We start from the raw sequence: 17,574 nt of genomic DNA on the forward strand, positions 1-17,574 counted from the left end.
AAATTATATTGCAAAATATCTTTTTGCCTAATGAGCACTGGTCCCTCTCAGAGGAACGCTGCTGCAGCTGTGCAAGTGAACTAACTGGAGAACGTTTTTTCAGTTCGGCTGTTGAAGTTACTGCTCAGTTTTGTTACCATGGTGACAAAGGTGCTTCCACCCAGATGTGACGTGTGGCCTGTGGGTGACCTCAGCATCACTCATAAACGCAAGTGAAATGAGAATAGTTCAATTTCGAAAGACCTTAAATTGTGTTGTCCTCAATAAGCTAGTCCCACTCTTGCCTGGTTAGGTCCCACCAAACGGACACACATGCCAGTTCTCCTGCAGTACATCTCCCAGTTCATCATCCGCTACTGCTCCCTGTCCCAGCTGGTCACGAACCCAACATGGGTACATTTGTCAGCACACAGACCTCAGCATGAGCTAACTACTGGTCTCACTCAGCTCCTCCCCAGCCTATATATTATAACTGACTGGCATCAAAGTACCTGAGGCGACCACAATCTGCGTCTTTGCATTGACACCGATGCAAAAAGGAGTTGAACAGCGTAGCGTAGCTAAAAGTACCAACTTAATCCTGGAGCTCTGTGAGAGGAACAAACAGTGGTTGTTACTGTGTTCTCTGACATGAGATTATTGGTAATGATCTGGTTCTTAAGTCTTTGCAGAGTCACAGGAGAGGCGAGACTGTCTCAGGAGGCATGTGATCACATGCCTTCGGTCTTTTTTTAAAATCTAACTTTCAACTTCACTTCCTGTGCTTTTCCATAGTATCTGTGCAGAAGTACCTTTTCATGAATGCCCTTGAAAGAGGGAAACAAATACTTCTGAGGTTGATCATGGTGAATTTATTTTGAATACCACAGACCCTGGACCTGCCCTGGGGTTTGGACGCCGCCGCTCTGAAACTAGAAGTGGTCAACAATTTGGCGTTCACAAGCTTCACATTTAAAACACCAGTTCAACATTTGGTGAAATATATTTACAGTAATTGTTTACTTACAGGGTTTGGAGGAAAAAAAAGAACTGACAAAATCCTGACCTGTTTGCTTAAGTATAGATATGAGGATCTTAAGAATATTTAATATAGGAAGAGTTTAAAGAAAAACAGGAACGAAACACCTCTGTGCCAAAAATATTGGGACACTTAAAACACTGAAAACACAGATATGATTTGGATGAAAAAGGGATTGAACCTTTTCAAATCGAGGGACGTCTGTCCGTCCTGCTCAGACAATGTGAATCATTTAACAGTATTATCTTATCTCTGTGGCTGCAGGCCTGTTTAATGTAGTACACAGAAATGGGCCGCAGTCAGACTCATGCTCGGTTCACAGATGATAGAAAAATTCCAGAGGCTCAGGGGTGTGGTATTTTACCAGAACTATTGGTCTTCCCGCACAGATACTGGCTCGAGAGCGGGTCATGTTGTTGTGGTGTGGAATGTTTAGAGAGTAATGTTTCCACATGCAGAGCAATTTGGCCTCCCGTGAATCCAGAGTTGCTCCTCCTGTTCAGCTCTTAGGTTCTAACACGTTGGCATGAAAGGGCATCGGTGGAACAGTTACTTTATAACGTTATAACCAATTTTATTCACTTTTCGTGACCCAGATTTGTTGGGCAGAGCTTCAACATATTGAATGCTAAAAAGGTCTTTCACACATTTATTTTCCATGTAACTACAGAAAGTAATTTGTTCTATCAATTCAAAAGAAAATACTGCAGTATTTTCTTTTTAAAATTGCATTTAGCTGCTTTGGTGTATTATTTGAGATGTAGATAGCTATTGTTTTGTCACATTAAGGAGCGCACACATTGGGGAGTACTCATATCCAGTTAGCCAAAGGTGTAATTTTACTGCTCCTGACTTTGGATGCAGCTTCTTTTTCTTCCTAAACAGCCCAGCTCCTTGTTTACTCCACATCGTTTTCTTCATCTTCCCCTCCTGGCAGCTCTTTCTCCGGCAGCAGGCCGTAGCTGTTGAGGAAGGCTTCCACATCAGTGGCAAAGAATTCTTCATTGAGGTGCTGTGTGCAGGCCAGGAAGTTCCCCAGGAGTTCTCCAGCCTTGTACACCAGCAGCGCGGGCAAAACATCATCCGAGAAACGCTCAGAAGCTCCTGATGAGACCGCATCAATCCGGCAGAATTTGACTGTGGGGTACTGTGTGGCCAGGCAGTCAAGGCAGCTGTTGAGCTCTTCACAACCTTTGACCCCGACCTTGTAGATGTGCACAACCACCACTGTGCTGTGATGTTCCTTCTCTATAACTTCCAGGAAGGCCTCGCCACTGTCCAGGTCATGCACACCGTCAAACCTGGGCCCAAAGCTGAGTTTCTCGTGCATCTCCTGCATGCACCTCTTTCTGTATTTCTTCAGACAGCCCTCATCTTCCTCTTTCAGCATTTCATATTCTTGGACACTCATCTTTAAAAAAAAACGTTTTTCTGTTAGTGAGGAAGATATAAGAAATTCCCTTTCTCTTAATGCAGAAAGTCATCACAACGGCTTTTCATCAACGTGGAATTCTGTCATTGGGTTGACGGTACCTTACGGTTGAGGTTTCCTCTGGAGTCGTCCTTTGACTTGTTTGGGGAGGACATTTGTCTCAGCAGTTCTTTTTTTGCTGTGGGCAAATTTTCCTGGTCCATGCTCTCCAGCTTAAACCTCCTCCAGTCATTGATGACTCCTTTTGGACCTGTGGGTGGTTTGAACCTTTTCATGAACTGTTACTTAAATAAAGCTTTCTTGATGTATATACATATATGCAAAGATGAAATAGTGACATGGTGGATTTAAAAACAAACAAACTGCCCAGCCTTGTACAGAAGCACCATTTAGAGGAAGCAATATTTTTAAACTTTACAGTCTAAGTGTATCAGGAAGACATCATGTCCTATCTGAGGATTAGAGCCTCAACCCCACCCTGGGGGAAGTGTGCTAACTTTGTTGCATAAGAAAAAGAAGCTTAGAGTATCAGGTGAACTGCCAGAGCTCTGCAGCCCTACTCTCCTCTGAACAGTGACAAACCTTCGGTTTAATTAACGCCCAACAAGTGACTAAGAAGCAAATAGTGTTCATGGTATAAAAATGTTGGTCTCAGAGAGACGACGCTTCGGCTCACCTGTGTGGGTCACTGACTCTTCCAATTCCAACAGTCTGTCAGACATTTTCTCCGGTGATCTGGCTGAGAGACAGGAACAGTCAGACAGTGGGACAGTCAGCCTTCACGTGTGCACAGCCCGGCGTTAAACCCAAACCCGTTACGGCTCCAGCAGTTGGTAACCCTTGTCTGTTGGGGCCGTTCTCTCGTACAGGAGATAATGACGTGGTGTAAAGACATAAGGTCTTTGCACTGCTGGATACCAAGTTAGACTTGTGATGCTTAATTAATTTAATGCAGTCTAAGAGGATTACCAAACTGCCACAGATAAATGTAACGGACAGACGGCTGCCGAGACAGACGCACCAACACTGATTCCTTCATTTCTCCAAAGCATAATTCAGTGATTGTGCACGTGTTAGATTTCTGATGCTTGACACTAACATACATGATAATACTGCTCCTCAGGGGTCAGTGGTAACCTATGGATAAGTAGATTCTTGTGACATATGGACCCTACAGAATCCGCTACAGTGTTTTGATGAATACGCTCTATTGTCCTGCATGCAGTGTTCCCGCTCTATGGAGTTGTGATCGCTTCAGCCAGATAATACAGTGTCTGGTAAAGACCTAGAATAGATCTACGGCTAAAACAGCTATACCAGAACAAAACCAGAACGCCCTTCATTGACAGTTAAAGCATTTGTTTGGTATGAAAAGTGATTCTGCCAAAAGATAAATACACCAACCCCCCCAATTTGAAACCTGTTATGATATAATTTGTGTAACAGGTAAATTCAAAGTCACAAATCCCAATTTCTCAACCTTCTCAAAAACTCCAATTTTCCATTTAGTTTTAGCTGTTGTCGCATCAGCTGCCTCGAGCGATGGTAACAGAAGTTCTCTTACCTTCCACTGTCACGGCACTTGTCCTTTTGCGCTTGTTGCTAGTGGTCCCCTGCCGGACACTCGATCGCTCATAAATCTATGTGCTGCTGGACAGCTTTAGTTTTTTCGTGTCCATGTGTGCGCCTTTTCCAGCCAATGAGCTTGGTCTAATGGGGATTTTAAAATCGACCCTATAAACTAAACAGAAATAGAGCATAGATCCTAAGAGGATTTCACTAACGGAATTAGAAGCCTCTACTTGATAAAGGCCTGACAACACTCAAGAGAGTGAGGGAAGGATAGATAGAGAGATGGAGAGAGACAGAGGGCTGCAGACACAGACAGACAGACAGACAGACAGACAGACGCATAGAGACCTTCAGAATTTACACAATGGCCTTTTCAAAGCGCACAAGAGGTACCTTGTTGTTACATTAACAGCAAATAAATAATTTTTTTTCTAGAAAATCAGAGTTCTTTAAGGCATGGCACCTCGCAGGAACACATGACTGGAGTCTTTCAAGGCAAAATAAGACCTCTGTGTTTGGAAGGTCTAATGATGTCCAATCATGTGTTTTCTGACCGCACAAACCTCACACTGTATTCTCCTCTCATTCCCCAAGCTAAAGAGTTTCACAATGACTCTACATCTTCACACTTTCTGTCAGTCCTTCACTGTAGAGGAAATTAGGCGTGTAAATGTGGCACAATTCATGGGGAAGTCCCCCTTGGAAACATCTTGAAAATACAAACTAGCTCTTGTCCAGCCAGGATGTAGCTAAGATGTAAAAGATAACGATTCTGTAATAAAGCTTTACTTGTGATGTGGGTGAGCTGCGTAATTCAATTCACTCCAGTACATTTACTGGGCTTAATTACGCCCAACATGTTAGGATCAAGGATCGAGACGGGACACTCTTCGCTCAAAGCTAAAAATTATAGGAAACATATTTGATTAGAGTTGATTTTTTCTGGATGAAAAGCAAATTGAAGCCATAAAAAATAAGCAGTCTGCAAATTTCCAGTTAGGTTGCTTTAATTTGTCACTTCAACTCATCTTTCCCTTTTACTTTAGATACTTTTATTGAGTACCGTAAATAATACAACTAAATAAGGACCCATACCTAATGATATCATCTCTTTGCCTCTTGTAAACCCTGTATGCTTTAGTGTGGAATCAGCAGTTCAAACAGGAGTGTAAATGTTCTCCACTCCTTCATTTTCAGGACACATGCAACCGTGTTTGACTGCCGTCCTTCACTTATGTTTCCCGGTACTGCTTTTATTGGCTTAAGGGATTTACTAGACTTTTTTTATTCACACACACACACACACACACACACATAGGAATGTAGTCCCTATCTCTCAACAAGTAAAGGTTGCTTAAAATGGACTTGAGGATATTATTTAGACAGACATTACAGAAATCCATCAGCAATTAAACGATTTCATGGGCACAGACACCCCACCTAGCCACCCACAGAAACATTTTAATCATCATCTTTTTCACAAGGGTGTCTAATTTAAGCTCACATGCACATAGAGAAATTAATTTGCAGTCATTCTAATTATTTATGGTGGATTGAACTCAAGGGACAACAGCAAAGTATTTCATGTTTATTTAGGTATTCATTCATTACATGTGAAGATTACAGAAGACACCCTCCTTGGAGAGGAATTGAGGAGGAGGCACATGGAAGGCATTGCGGTGAAGAGTGTACATGCTCAGACTACTGCGCCACACCGGCGGTCCCGCCTCAACGTCTTTATAGCTTTTAACCGCTAGAGGGCAGAATTCAGCCTTAAATCAGCTTGTGGTCGGTAGGTTATCAGGGAGATACGTGTGTACAGTATTTATAATAATAATAACAACAAAAACAATTATAATATTTATTAGCATCATCATAATTACTCTGACATAATAATAATTATTTTAATAACAAAGGCTTTTATAAAATTACGTTTCACAGAGAAATTAATCAATAATTTAAAAGAATATTTGTAACATAAAAGGATGGTGTTAAATTCACTGAAGCCTCTATTTGCAAGAGACGTAAACTTAAAATAAATAAATAAATAAAAAAGTCATTGAACTCGTCTGACCTTTCTCCTCAGTCTTGGCCGACCAGCATCGGGATGTGACTGTTTGGTTTCTAAATATGCCTTTACGTCTGCCAGCATGGCCCCTCTTTTCTGTCAAGGTCTAACCGTAAACTTGTGACGTTTTGGGCCCATCTATTAAAGCATTTGTCTTGCATGTCTGATGCATACGTGACGTATTTTTACTGTAAAGGTTATGCGTTCGTGAGCCGTATGTTCCTTGACGACTATGGAACACACGCTATAGAGTTACTTCTTTTCACAAAGCCTATAATTTCAGGTTTCCTGGCATCGAGGGTTTGAGTGAAACTCAACTTGACCAGAAATATGTCAGAGATGTGGGTGAGAAAAAATATGATATATCTGAAGTGTGTCACAGGTTAACCTGGAGAAAAAGCCTTCCATTACATTTCATCCACTGAGGTGACTCAGTCATACCTGCATTCATCAGAAATTCTGCGGTGGTTTAAGCAGCTAAAACAGGAAATACCTTTACCCAAGTTACCTTTTAACAGCTTTTGCAACACCAACAAAGAATTATTCACATTGAAAGTGACCTGTTTCACGCAGCACAGGTGACCAACAATGAGACAGCTGGTTTCCTTGTAGTGTTGTGCTATTGTATTTAGAATGATAAAACTAATAACTATTAATAACTATAACGTATTAGCATTACGGCTTGTTGGGGTTTTGTTTGCATAATCTGTCATGGATTGATGTCAGATTTAAGAATGTTGACGGTAGCACAAGGGACAAAAATGCTGTCATTGCAATAAACTAAGGCTTTGCTGCTTCTTCACAATAAAAAAAAATTTACAAAGCAATGATTAAACCCAATGTCTGGGCTCTTCTGACGCTCCTGTTGGTAAAGAGTTTCCTGAGAATCCAGCTTTGGTTGAGTTGAATCCCGCAGTCAGCACATTTCTGCTGCTCTCAGACTCTGAGACTCTCTCACCAGACTAGATTTTTAACAGATCACTTCTTTCTGTGGATTAATGAATAAAAGCCTGCACTAGATGAACTAGTGTTGACAGAAAGGTCACTATGCTGGACAGCGATGAATACCTGCACATACTGTGAGAAGAATTATTGTTGTTATTACTATTATCGTTTCAATGCTATAGTAAGTATAGTAAGTAGATTTAGAATGTTTAATTAAAAGGAATGTATGAGTGTTTGAACCAAGTATTGAAGCTGTTAGGTACCCAGCACTGAGAGGTACCATATTCAAGGACACGAGGAAGTTGTAGAGATAGGAGGAGAAGGAATCATGAGGTCAGATTGACATAAATCTTGTGTGCACCAAATAAAAGAGGAGAGCGAGCAGCAGACGGACGGAGTTGAGAGAGGAAGCTTGAACTGCTCGTCAGCTCTCCCTTGCAAGGTCTCCTGTTGTTTGCGTGGTTGATCTGAGTCTAGTGAACGAACAGCGCGGGTGACCAAACATCACCCTCACAATACCGCCCCTTATGTTCATGTACACAGGGATTTTCCCTTTCAAGGAAAAGAAAACTTTAAACCAAACACAGAGGCTCCAATGACCTAAATATACACAGAAGTTACATTTGATTTTCTCATGTCTTCGTTGATGGAGAGTGTGGAAACGTATTCATTGTTGGTTTGGGTTTTGAAATTTTCTCCCTAAATTATTTCTATGTGTGCAAGTTGGGATGTCTCAAGTCCAACAGACACTGTTTCATAGTTCCAGGATGAGCTTATTACCTTTGAATTAGCTGAAATGAGAAAAGATTATCCTTCCTGACACCAATTTAGTGGTTATAAAAGTGATAAATTAGCAATCTTGTTCTTCTTTTTCTATGTATTAAAAAATATTTGTACAGCCGGGTTAGAAATTAGGATCTTAGGTCAGTTTGAAAAGGTTTTCACATCACCTGAGAATCACAAACCTGAAACAACACTTAAACTTAAGTTTGGACTATCTTGATCAATTTGGCGAACATGGCTTAACCCTCGATTGAACTTGACCTCAGTACAACCGCTCCCGCATCCCAGTGTTAAAAATAACAGTGCCGATCATTGTTCAAGGTGAACACCGGAACCTGGGGCCCTTCCTCAGGTGTATTTGCTGCTGGGCTCCTCCTCACACCACTCCTCATTTTTGTCTCATGCTTCCTCCCCCTGCAGGCAAATTCCTGTTTATTTTTATGACACAGAGCAGGCAGGTGACAAGAGAACTGCTGTGGGCTACTTGCATTCTTAAGTGCTACGTAATAGCATCTAATGTATGGATTCCCTGAAATGCCTTTGATTTTTTGGCAAATGTTATCATCATTCTGTGTGCTGGCATTAAAATAAAGGTGTTTACTAATGAACGGTATCTCTTTATTAGCGTGTGTTTTAGTGAACTATGACGCAATCAACAGAAAATAAGGTAAACAGTGTTTTGTTTTGTTGCCACTGACAACGGTAAAAGGTTTTAATGTTTTAATCGGTGGATGAGAGACATTGTGGATTTATGGATCTTTGCCCATTAACCCCCTGCACACACGCGCGAGCACTCACGCAGCCACACACAGTGAGTGTGCACGCACAATGACTGATAATGACAGGCAGCAATGTCTGTGGTGACAACAAGGAATGAAATTATGTGGAAACCTTTACGTTTTCCCCGTCTCACAGGTTGTGACATCGATGATATCAATACGACCATTTTAAAAGTTGGTCAAGTCAAATGAGTCCAGATGTCCAGAGAGTTCCAGAGGGTTTTTAGCTCTGCATGAAAGAGTGAGGAGGTGTCTGTCAGTGTGGGGGTCGGAGCGGCTCTTTGATTTAGGAGGATTCCCCAATCACATCACTTCTTCAACTACGGTACTCAACAGGAATCATTATGAAACTCAACCTGGAGTAGGTTAATTCCACATCAGTTTCATTTGCAATAAAAAGGAAAATCCACCGCACACAAACCGATATAAAGGCTGTTTAAAACATCAGTGAGTCACTGACCACAATAACAACAAATTTGGCGTTTTGCTCACAGTCGCATGATGAATAAAATAAACAGACGTGTATTCAATTCGTAACATTCCCACACAGTCCAAAATGAAACCCATACAAACCCTAAATTTGGGTTTGTTGTAATGTTAACTGCATCACTGCAAACTAAATATATACTTTAAGAAGGGATTACATGGGCGGTGATCGCAAGTTTGCTCAAATGGATACTTAAAAAGTAACTGAAACACTGTGACTTCATTGACTCACTGGAAGATGCTGTAAGGTCTGGCAAGCATGGAGAGAAACTGTATCTAAAAATCCCAGAGGTAAAACTCCAACTTAGAATTAAACATTAAACAACCTTCCGGTTCCTGCCGCTTTTTTCCTTACAGGCTAAACATTGAACTACTGGATTAATGGAATATCCACATGACCCCATATATTTTATCGCTATATAAGACAATTGGCAAGTTAGTTATCATAATCTTTATATGGTTTTTAATGTGTACATTTGAACAGTTCTTGGAAGGGTTTAAGAATTTATTTTTCCTGTCAAAAACAAACCAAGAACTGATAAAATTGGGCTGAACAAACCTTGGTGATTAAATTAAATGAAACCAGTTCCAGCATTATTGTCGAGGTACGACACTCCAATTTAACGGCGTGAGCTGGATCCTTATTCACGTTCAACTGGAACAAACTGGAACAAATTCATGCAGGTGAAAATAGAATGTGTCACCATATACTCCTGAGAGTGACACACACACACACACACACACACACACACCTGAAACCTGTAATCATGTCTGATGTCATGACGGTTTTTTGAGCTTTGCCTTTTATAAAAAAGAAAACAAAACAACATAACTCTGTAGCAACACTTTGCCTAAAGGATTTACCTAAAGGAAACCCCTGCTGGAGGGTCACTAGTATTAATAATCGGTATTTTAACAGACCGGACACTGATTCAGAGTCAGTTAGCAGTGTCCCCATCCACTCTGTGGTTGTCCTGGAGCTGACTAAATCTGTGTATCTGTGTGATTCATCCAGCTTTGCCAACACAAACATGACATTTCCTTTAGACAGCCTGGAAGACGAAAATTTGTGTTTTATATACTTTGAAGGGAAAAGTACTGAGAGGTTTCCCCACGCGCAATTTACTGAACCTTTGGGAATGTGTGTTTAAAGAAAAAGAGGCTCTCCACAGCAGCATTTGGGATGTGACAGGCAGATATGACAAATATGCAAGGTGTGCCACGGTACAAAAGGTGAGACAGGTCGTAACATGGGAAAACTGTAAAGACACCTGATGGCTGAAACCGTTCAGTCTGCGGTCACCTCCTTGTCACATGCTAATTAATGTGTCTGAGTTACGCTGGCACCACGGCCTGTCTGTGACAAAGAGCCACCCACCATCGTTGTGAGGCAGCAGGGAGATAAAAAGGTGAATATTTGTTCTCGTGCTCTTGTTGAGAGACAAGTCATCATAAGAGAAAGGGAAGACCACCAAATCTTTGACATAGATTTGCACAAAAGTGTAAACATCTGGGCTCTGCTCTCTATAAAACATGCAGGCTGCAGTCTCACATTGACTCATGTAACCCAGAACTCTGGAATCTACCCTTATTTCTTTAAATGGGTCATATCTCATCTTAAATCATCATAGATTTGATCATAAATGGATCAAAGTCTGATCTCATTCTCAGTGTTGATGGACAAATACGCAGGTGTGTTGCTGGAGTGTGTGTAAGTGTGCGTGCGAGATGGAGGGAGACAGGATTGTTAGGAATGATCGCTCACGGGTGGGTTGGAGTCTATTGTTTAGTCACCAGGGCCCAGTATTTCAAAACTCCAAATCCAGATCAAAATGATCCGGATTTGTAAATCCCCCTATCCTGGTGTGTGGATCATAATAGTCTATCCCAGTTTTTCAAAACCTTGCAGGATGGGATCAAAATGATCCTGATCCACCTGGATAGGGGTTTCCAAATCTGTCCCTCCCACTGGATCATTGCCAGGAAACAGGAATTGATGTGTTTAAAAGCAAAATAAAGCACCATGTGTCAAACTAAAAGTCACATTTTATTTAAAGATTTTACCACTATCTACTTAGATGTCAATGTTATAACTTTAAAATAGTAACTCATGTTACAATAAATCAATATAATTCTCAACAAATCAATCCTGAATATTTTATTAAAAAAACCAAAATCAAACAAAATCAAAATTTCAAAAACAATATACGTATCGTGACTTTTTACTCATGTCTTTTTCCAAAGGATTGGATTTACAAATCCAGATTCAAATCTTCAGGATACATTCTGCTTTGAAAAACCCGATTTTGGATCAGATCAGAGCAAAATCCAATCCACCTGGATTAATCCTGTAGGATTATTTCTGAAATACTGGGCCGAGGCGATCCGCGGAACCCTGTTCACCCACAGGTGGCCTTCGAGATCCTGGGTTTCGGTCGGAGGGATTCTCCTGTGATGACTGGCCGACATTCCTCCTCGCCGGAAGTAACAAAGGGATGTCATGTTTTGTAAAGTAGTAGTTTTACACCAACAAAAGCTTTCCTTTGATTTCATTCATCGCCAGTATCACCCAATGTTGAGCAAGCCAAAGGGTATAAACATTAAAAATGACTCACCATATCATTTTGTCTTGCACAACTCTAACCGCCCCTGCATTCTCTCTGCTGTCTGTGATTATATGGAGGAACTTCAAAGAAAGATTTAGTCCCATTTTTTTTTTGTCACAGGCTTTCCAAGAAAAAAACTCAGTCCTTTACTTTCAATTGACCTGGTTGAAACCACAACAAAACCTGTTTCAGCTCTTAAAACAATAGAACAAATCGGTGGAAAAAAACGATTATGCTCTTATTTTGTCATCTTGGGTATGTTTCCATGAGCAAAAGTCACAGACACGCACGCATGCACGTACACACATACACAGACACACTATCAAAAACTTTATTAATGAGTCAAGTGAAGCTACCGTCATCGTTCAGGATGACTATCGTTCTGATGATACTGCTGGAGATTTCCTTCCTGCGCCCCCAGCAGCGAGTCATTTGCCATCATTACTGATGTGGTTCCAGGTTTGACATCATAAGAAGTCTTACAATCTTACATCCCTCCTCTCCAAAAAAAACAAAAAGAAAAAAAACCTGCTGTATTTACTCTGAACCTGAGTTACCATCATGCTCTACAGGGCAAATAACTACAGCATATTTGGCTGATCTGACATGACCTTTGACATTACCTGCTGTAATGCATTGTGAATGTAATTACCAGGATTAATAACTACTGAGACATTTGTCATTCATTGTAAATCACCATTAGTGATGAGTGACGTCCGGTGGAGAGCTGCCAGCTGATGGCAGCTTCCAGTTGACCGAAGGGTGTGGGGGGGTCCTTGCCGCCTGATGGGTGTCACGTACCCCATGGCTTCCACATCGGGTCCGGCTCCAGAAGCGGTCAGTGGGAAAACACGCACTGAAGTTTCCTGATCTTCTCCCACTCAGGGCCCAAAGCCCTCTCACGCTCATTACGCTCACACAAAGCAAGATGTGGAATAATAACACTCACTCTTGGAGAGCTGTCAGTGGCAAAAAACAAATAATGTGCGCACAATTAGGTCGTTTTCGTCCCGCGGCGGGCCTAGTCTCTGTGACGGGGAAATCCTACGCATGCCTTTTGAAGTACAATACAGAGATTATGTGACGACAGAGGACCTATCTATTGGGTTTTGTTGAGATCACAACTGATGCACATGACTTGATTAATATAATTTCCTTGATTTCGGGGAAGCCTCTGTATCGGTTGTCAGTAAAAAGGAAAATGTAAGAGGATGGGAAAGCTGCTTGCTTACATTCCATCCATAATGTCTGGTTTGAGACATAATTTCCTGGAAACGTAGCTGAACCATGGCAAAGTTGCCCGTAAGTTATTGGACGGGACACAAATCTACACAACCCACATTACAGGAAAATGTTTTATCCCTCCTTCCTGGCAAAGCTTGCATCAACTAACTGAAATACTTCAGCTGTTTGCAGCTTACAAGAACCACATGGGCATTTCCTCTTCAATACTGCCGTGCTGGAAAACCTGTACACTAGCAAAGCACTCTTGAGAGTATGACACTGACAGTACCTCACAGTAGGTAGCAACTGCTACATTGCATTAAGCACCATTGCATTATTTCATTTTATTCATACTTGTGCTCAGCAGTGTCACCACACCCGCTGCCTATCAGCATGCAGGCATCATAATTGAAACTGGCAAGCACCCACATGTTTTATCTGTGCTGAGAAATAGACCTCTTCTGCTGGTTTGGCCTGTCTGTGCAGTCATTTGAGAATCAAGACATGTGTAATAGTGTTTCTGGGGAGCTAATTCTTCCGTCCATCCGTGAATAGGCGATAGAATCGACGCTTTCCATTTAAAAAACTAACCCACCGTGAGTGAAAGTGAGTAAAAAGCAGTGTCAAATTACAGTGAAAATGTTGAAATGCGTCAGCGACCGTGTTGAAATGCGTCAGTAATCAGGGCCATCTGAATGGTGATGCAGGAAAGGTTTACATGACCACAGTGTCTGAGGAAGGCTCACTTCCTGATGTCATTTATTAATGTCAACATGTAAAATTCGAAACATCAGTGCAGCTCATTGTCATTTCTGAGTATCAAAGCTAGTCCAAAGACAGAAGTAAAACATTGTAAGGTAACAAATAAAGATCAAGAGTCGAGATCACTTGCTACAGTTCAATATACTGATACAGTATTAGTAAACTGCTGTACAGCTGCATTCATTGTCAGTCTATGTATCATAGCCTACTCTGTGCATTAGTATTTTACTGACACTTTAAACTACACTTCAAGTATGAAATTACAGTGGCTAAGATCAATAATAATATCTTAATAATAATACAAAAATTCTTTTAATAAATAAATACAACCACAGAGGCTGCCGAGCAGACATAATATATATTAAAGAAATGGCTCCATCTTCTAACATCATATAAATTAGGAAAATAAATAACAAATAAATAATAAAATAAATACATTTCTAAAAATGCAAAACCAAGTTAGAGCTCAGTAGTCCTTTCTTTAAAAATGACGGTGGGGTTGATATTGCTTTCGCTTCCGTGGGACGTGCTTGAGTTGATGACCACCGATCCAGTGTCTTTGACGTCAGGCACGTGAAAGGACGCCACGGGACAGGGCCCCCGCACATTGTTGCAGACGAGCATCTGCAGCGTGGCGGTGTTGACGATGTCGAAGCCCACTTTTCCTCCGAATGTGCTGGGTTTCCAGTATTCCGGAGAGCAGATGGGGTTTCCCATTAAGCCCTTGAGAGAATAGGGGGCCCCCATTTCCACCAGGGTCTCCCCAAAGATGGCGTTAGTCCTGGGCTTCTCCACCAGCAGACCTGTGTAGAGCTCCACAGCATCGACGTGGCCGTACATTTCTTCAAGCTCTGCTGCCATTTCTTTCTCTCCTGGGTGACAAAAAAATCAAATTCTTTTTAAATTTTCGCATTCTTGAAGCACATTTTTCTATTCACCAACATTACATTTACTGAGAGTCCTCCCCTCTAGGTCAGGAAGCCTCGCTGCTGACAATCTGTTTATTCTATCTCAGGATGTAGATGTAGTGAACATCTGTTTTTCACCACAAGTAAATTCTTAACTAACGGAGCTGCCAGAGTACATTACACATTATCCAAAGCATGTCTTTATTAATAAGTAATCTACTGCACATGAGTGTTCTCGAATTGATACACAGAAAAATCTCATTTTTAGTCAGTAATAATTTTCCCCTTTACTGTTTAACTAATCTTCTGAGATTAATCCAACCAAGGTTAGAAACTAAATAAGAGGTTTTGGTCTCTGTCCAACCTGTCATTTCTTCAAAAGAGCTGTAGGGCTTCATGGAGAATCGCTTCCTGTAGGCGTTCAGGGACTGGTACCGCATCTCTCTGCTGTTTTCAATGGACTTTATGGCAACGTACAGAAGAGACTTGGGGACGTTTCGGCCACCGGCAACCTGAAAAGACAAAGAGAAAGACAAATGGTCAGGATCAAGGCTACAAAAGGTGGTGGCGGCGATGCGCACGAGCAAAATGAAGCTCTTACCCGCCCGGCAAGCTGCTTGGTGAATGAATCCACGAGGTGGCTGATGCCGTGCCGAGTCACGACAGAGTTATTGAAGACGAACTCTTTGTAGCTGTAGTCCTTCTCTTCAATGTGAAAACTGTCAGGCATCAGTGGGTGCCAGTGGTACAGGGTGTTGAATTCAGATGCAATGCGGTTCTGATACTGGAAACGTTCCTTGAACAGCAGCTCTGGGTCAAACTTGAGCTTGAAGTGATAGCCGCTCAGGTGCTGCACGTAGTCTTCGATCACAATCTTGATGGTCTCTCCTACAAAATCAGGAATTTTGATATTAGAGAGTTACTTAATGGCGAAATATAAGTTGAAAGCCAGTAATAGTAATATACTGTAGAACATAGCAAATTTTAAATACACCCTCTAGCAGAGTCAAATATTAAATATTTGCATTAAAGCAAATCTGTTCTTTTTAAATCTATTCATCTACATAAAACCAAAATATTCTCTCTAATAAAAAATGAAGCCATTGCAGGAGCAACGAAACATTTCCTCCTTGTTGCGTTTTTTGGCAAAGGCTCTTTGCTCAATGTGCACAATTTGCATGATTACCAAAGTTTACTTCCTCTTCTCCAAACTCCCCTGCTCACTGTCCCTACTGTGAGAAACGTGTGACCTGACCTCATGTTACTGTTTTCTCTCCCTTTGGAAATCACCCAGAAGCTTTAATTCCATTTTCAAGCTTGAACCCCAAAACTCACCAATCAGAATCAGCCGCGTGGTCTGGAACAGCCTTTCGTCGTCCCAGTCTGGGTGAACCTCCTTCAACACGTCACACACCCGGTTGTGTTCCCGAAGCCAGATAGTGGCATACATCATCAGGCCCGGTACCAGACCGAAGGCCTCGTGACCCACCGCGAGGCGTTCAGACTCGGGAATGTTGGGGGGGTAGTGCATGTCAGCCCCCACGTCCTTCACTGTTGGCGGGTACACTTCCCCGTTGAGGATCTGCACAGCGGAACCAGTTGTTATTAATCTGGACTATTTACCTGTTTTAGTCAAACCCTCTTCTCACCTACCTGATATTTAAGCTTGCCGTCCTTGAAGAGTCGGAGCTTGTGTTGCCTCTCCAGGTTGTCTCCGTAAATGTGGCTGAGATCCACCTGCAGCAAAAGACTCCCTGTTAACACCTGTTGTGTATATGTGTTGTATTTTCTTCTTTCTGTGGCTAAGATCTCGCTCTCTATATGACGTACCCCGTGTCCTTTAGCGACAGTGAAAGCGGGTCCTTTCTTCATGTCAGATTTAAAGAACTGGTGGGTGAAATGCTGTGCAAAAAAGGCGAACATCAGGTTGGTGCGCTGGGGGTCCGGGATGAACTGTCTCCTCATCAGAACCTTCTCGGCCAGAAGCTTAGAATCAGGGAGCTCCTTTTTTCCTGGAAGGGGATGGAGGAATTTATCAGAATCTGCCTAACCGGACAAGAAGTTCTGGTTTCGACTTTGATTCTGAGAAAACTGGTTCCTCAGAAGTGTGAGGAGTTCTCACCTGCTACTCCCATAGGCGTCGGGCAGTCTTTTGACACAGGTGGGAGGGTGCGCGTGTAATAGGAAAGGTTGGAATAAGCCTCCCAGCTTTTGTAGTCATAATCAGCGTTGAAAGTCGGGGGACTGTCAATCAAATGTGATCGGGCTAAAAAGCAAAGAAACCAAAAACATAATCTCGTTATTATTATAAATGTGTCTTTGCAAACTGCTAAAGACTGAGACTGTTTGGTAACTTACAGGTCAGGACGTATCTCATGATGGCGTCCCTGAGGAAAGAGATGTTGTTGATGATGTTCCAGAAACCCTTGAAATGGGTTAGAAGGTAGTGGACCGTGTTGGGCGATGGCTTCAGGGACACTTTGACCCACGTGAGGAACTCGGCTGTGGAGACAGAAATGATTGTGAGATAAACCCAACAAAACCTGTTTCACCTGTGTTCCATTCATACTTACGTGTCGTGCAATTCGGCCCAGTATAGCCGGTCCGTGTGCAGTCACATTCATAGCTGCCTTTTGCAGTAGGGGTACAAACACCCCTATTCTGGCAGGGGTCTGAGCAGCATGGGTTACCTGGAAAGGCAACATATTTAATAAAATCTCATCTCGCCGTGCATCATATTAACTAGTACTACAATAAAAATCATTTTCTGCCTGTTTTTTTTTTTTTTGACTCACCAGCTTCGCAGAGAAGAAAACTTAGCGCCAGGAGAGAAACTGCAAATGTGAAGGTGCTCATACTCCAAAGACTGTTCGCGATCGCCTCTGCTTCTGTCTCCTGTACGCAATTGGGTCTCGCAAGTTGCGACTATGCCTGAAGCTCCGCACCGGAGCTCCTAATATAGCATCTTCCCGCCGGTGACGTCATGGCCAC

At 42.0% G+C, this 17,574-nt stretch overlaps 2 protein-coding genes across 3 annotated transcripts; both read right to left on the minus strand.

Annotated features, from left to right (window-relative positions):
* Positions 1-1,567: 1,567 nt before the first annotated feature.
* On the minus strand, positions 1,568-4,326 carry pdcb (phosducin b). Of its 2 annotated transcripts, none has more exons than XM_003978432.3 (4): positions 4,015-4,326; positions 3,127-3,185; positions 2,552-2,700; positions 1,568-2,429 (listed from the first exon to the last, which is right to left on the minus strand). In XM_003978432.3, the coding sequence occupies exons 2-4, from the start codon at positions 3,170-3,172 to the stop codon at positions 1,917-1,919; spliced, it is 708 nt and encodes a 235-aa protein (XP_003978481.1). In that variant the 5' UTR covers positions 3,173-3,185; positions 4,015-4,326; the 3' UTR covers positions 1,568-1,916. The 2 variants fall into 2 exon arrangements, with proteins under 2 accessions (XP_003978481.1, XP_029684060.1); XM_029828200.1 differs by having other exon boundaries at positions 3,127-3,189; positions 4,015-4,325.
* Positions 4,327-13,643: 9,317 nt separating this feature from the next.
* ptgs2b (prostaglandin-endoperoxide synthase 2b) lies at positions 13,644-17,439 on the minus strand. Its single transcript, XM_003978433.3, has 10 exons — positions 17,379-17,439; positions 17,157-17,273; positions 16,942-17,085; positions 16,706-16,849; positions 16,414-16,595; positions 16,237-16,320; positions 15,919-16,165; positions 15,185-15,471; positions 14,948-15,095; positions 13,644-14,547 (listed from the first exon to the last, which is right to left on the minus strand). The coding sequence occupies exons 1-10, from the start codon at positions 17,437-17,439 to the stop codon at positions 14,135-14,137; spliced, it is 1,827 nt and encodes a 608-aa protein (XP_003978482.1). The 3' UTR covers positions 13,644-14,134.
* Positions 17,440-17,574: the final 135 nt, after the last annotated feature.

The sequence above is a fragment of the Takifugu rubripes genome, chromosome 20, assembly GCF_901000725.2.
Source record: "Takifugu rubripes chromosome 20, fTakRub1.2, whole genome shotgun sequence".
Classification (NCBI taxonomy): Eukaryota; Metazoa; Chordata; class Actinopteri; order Tetraodontiformes; family Tetraodontidae; genus Takifugu; species Takifugu rubripes.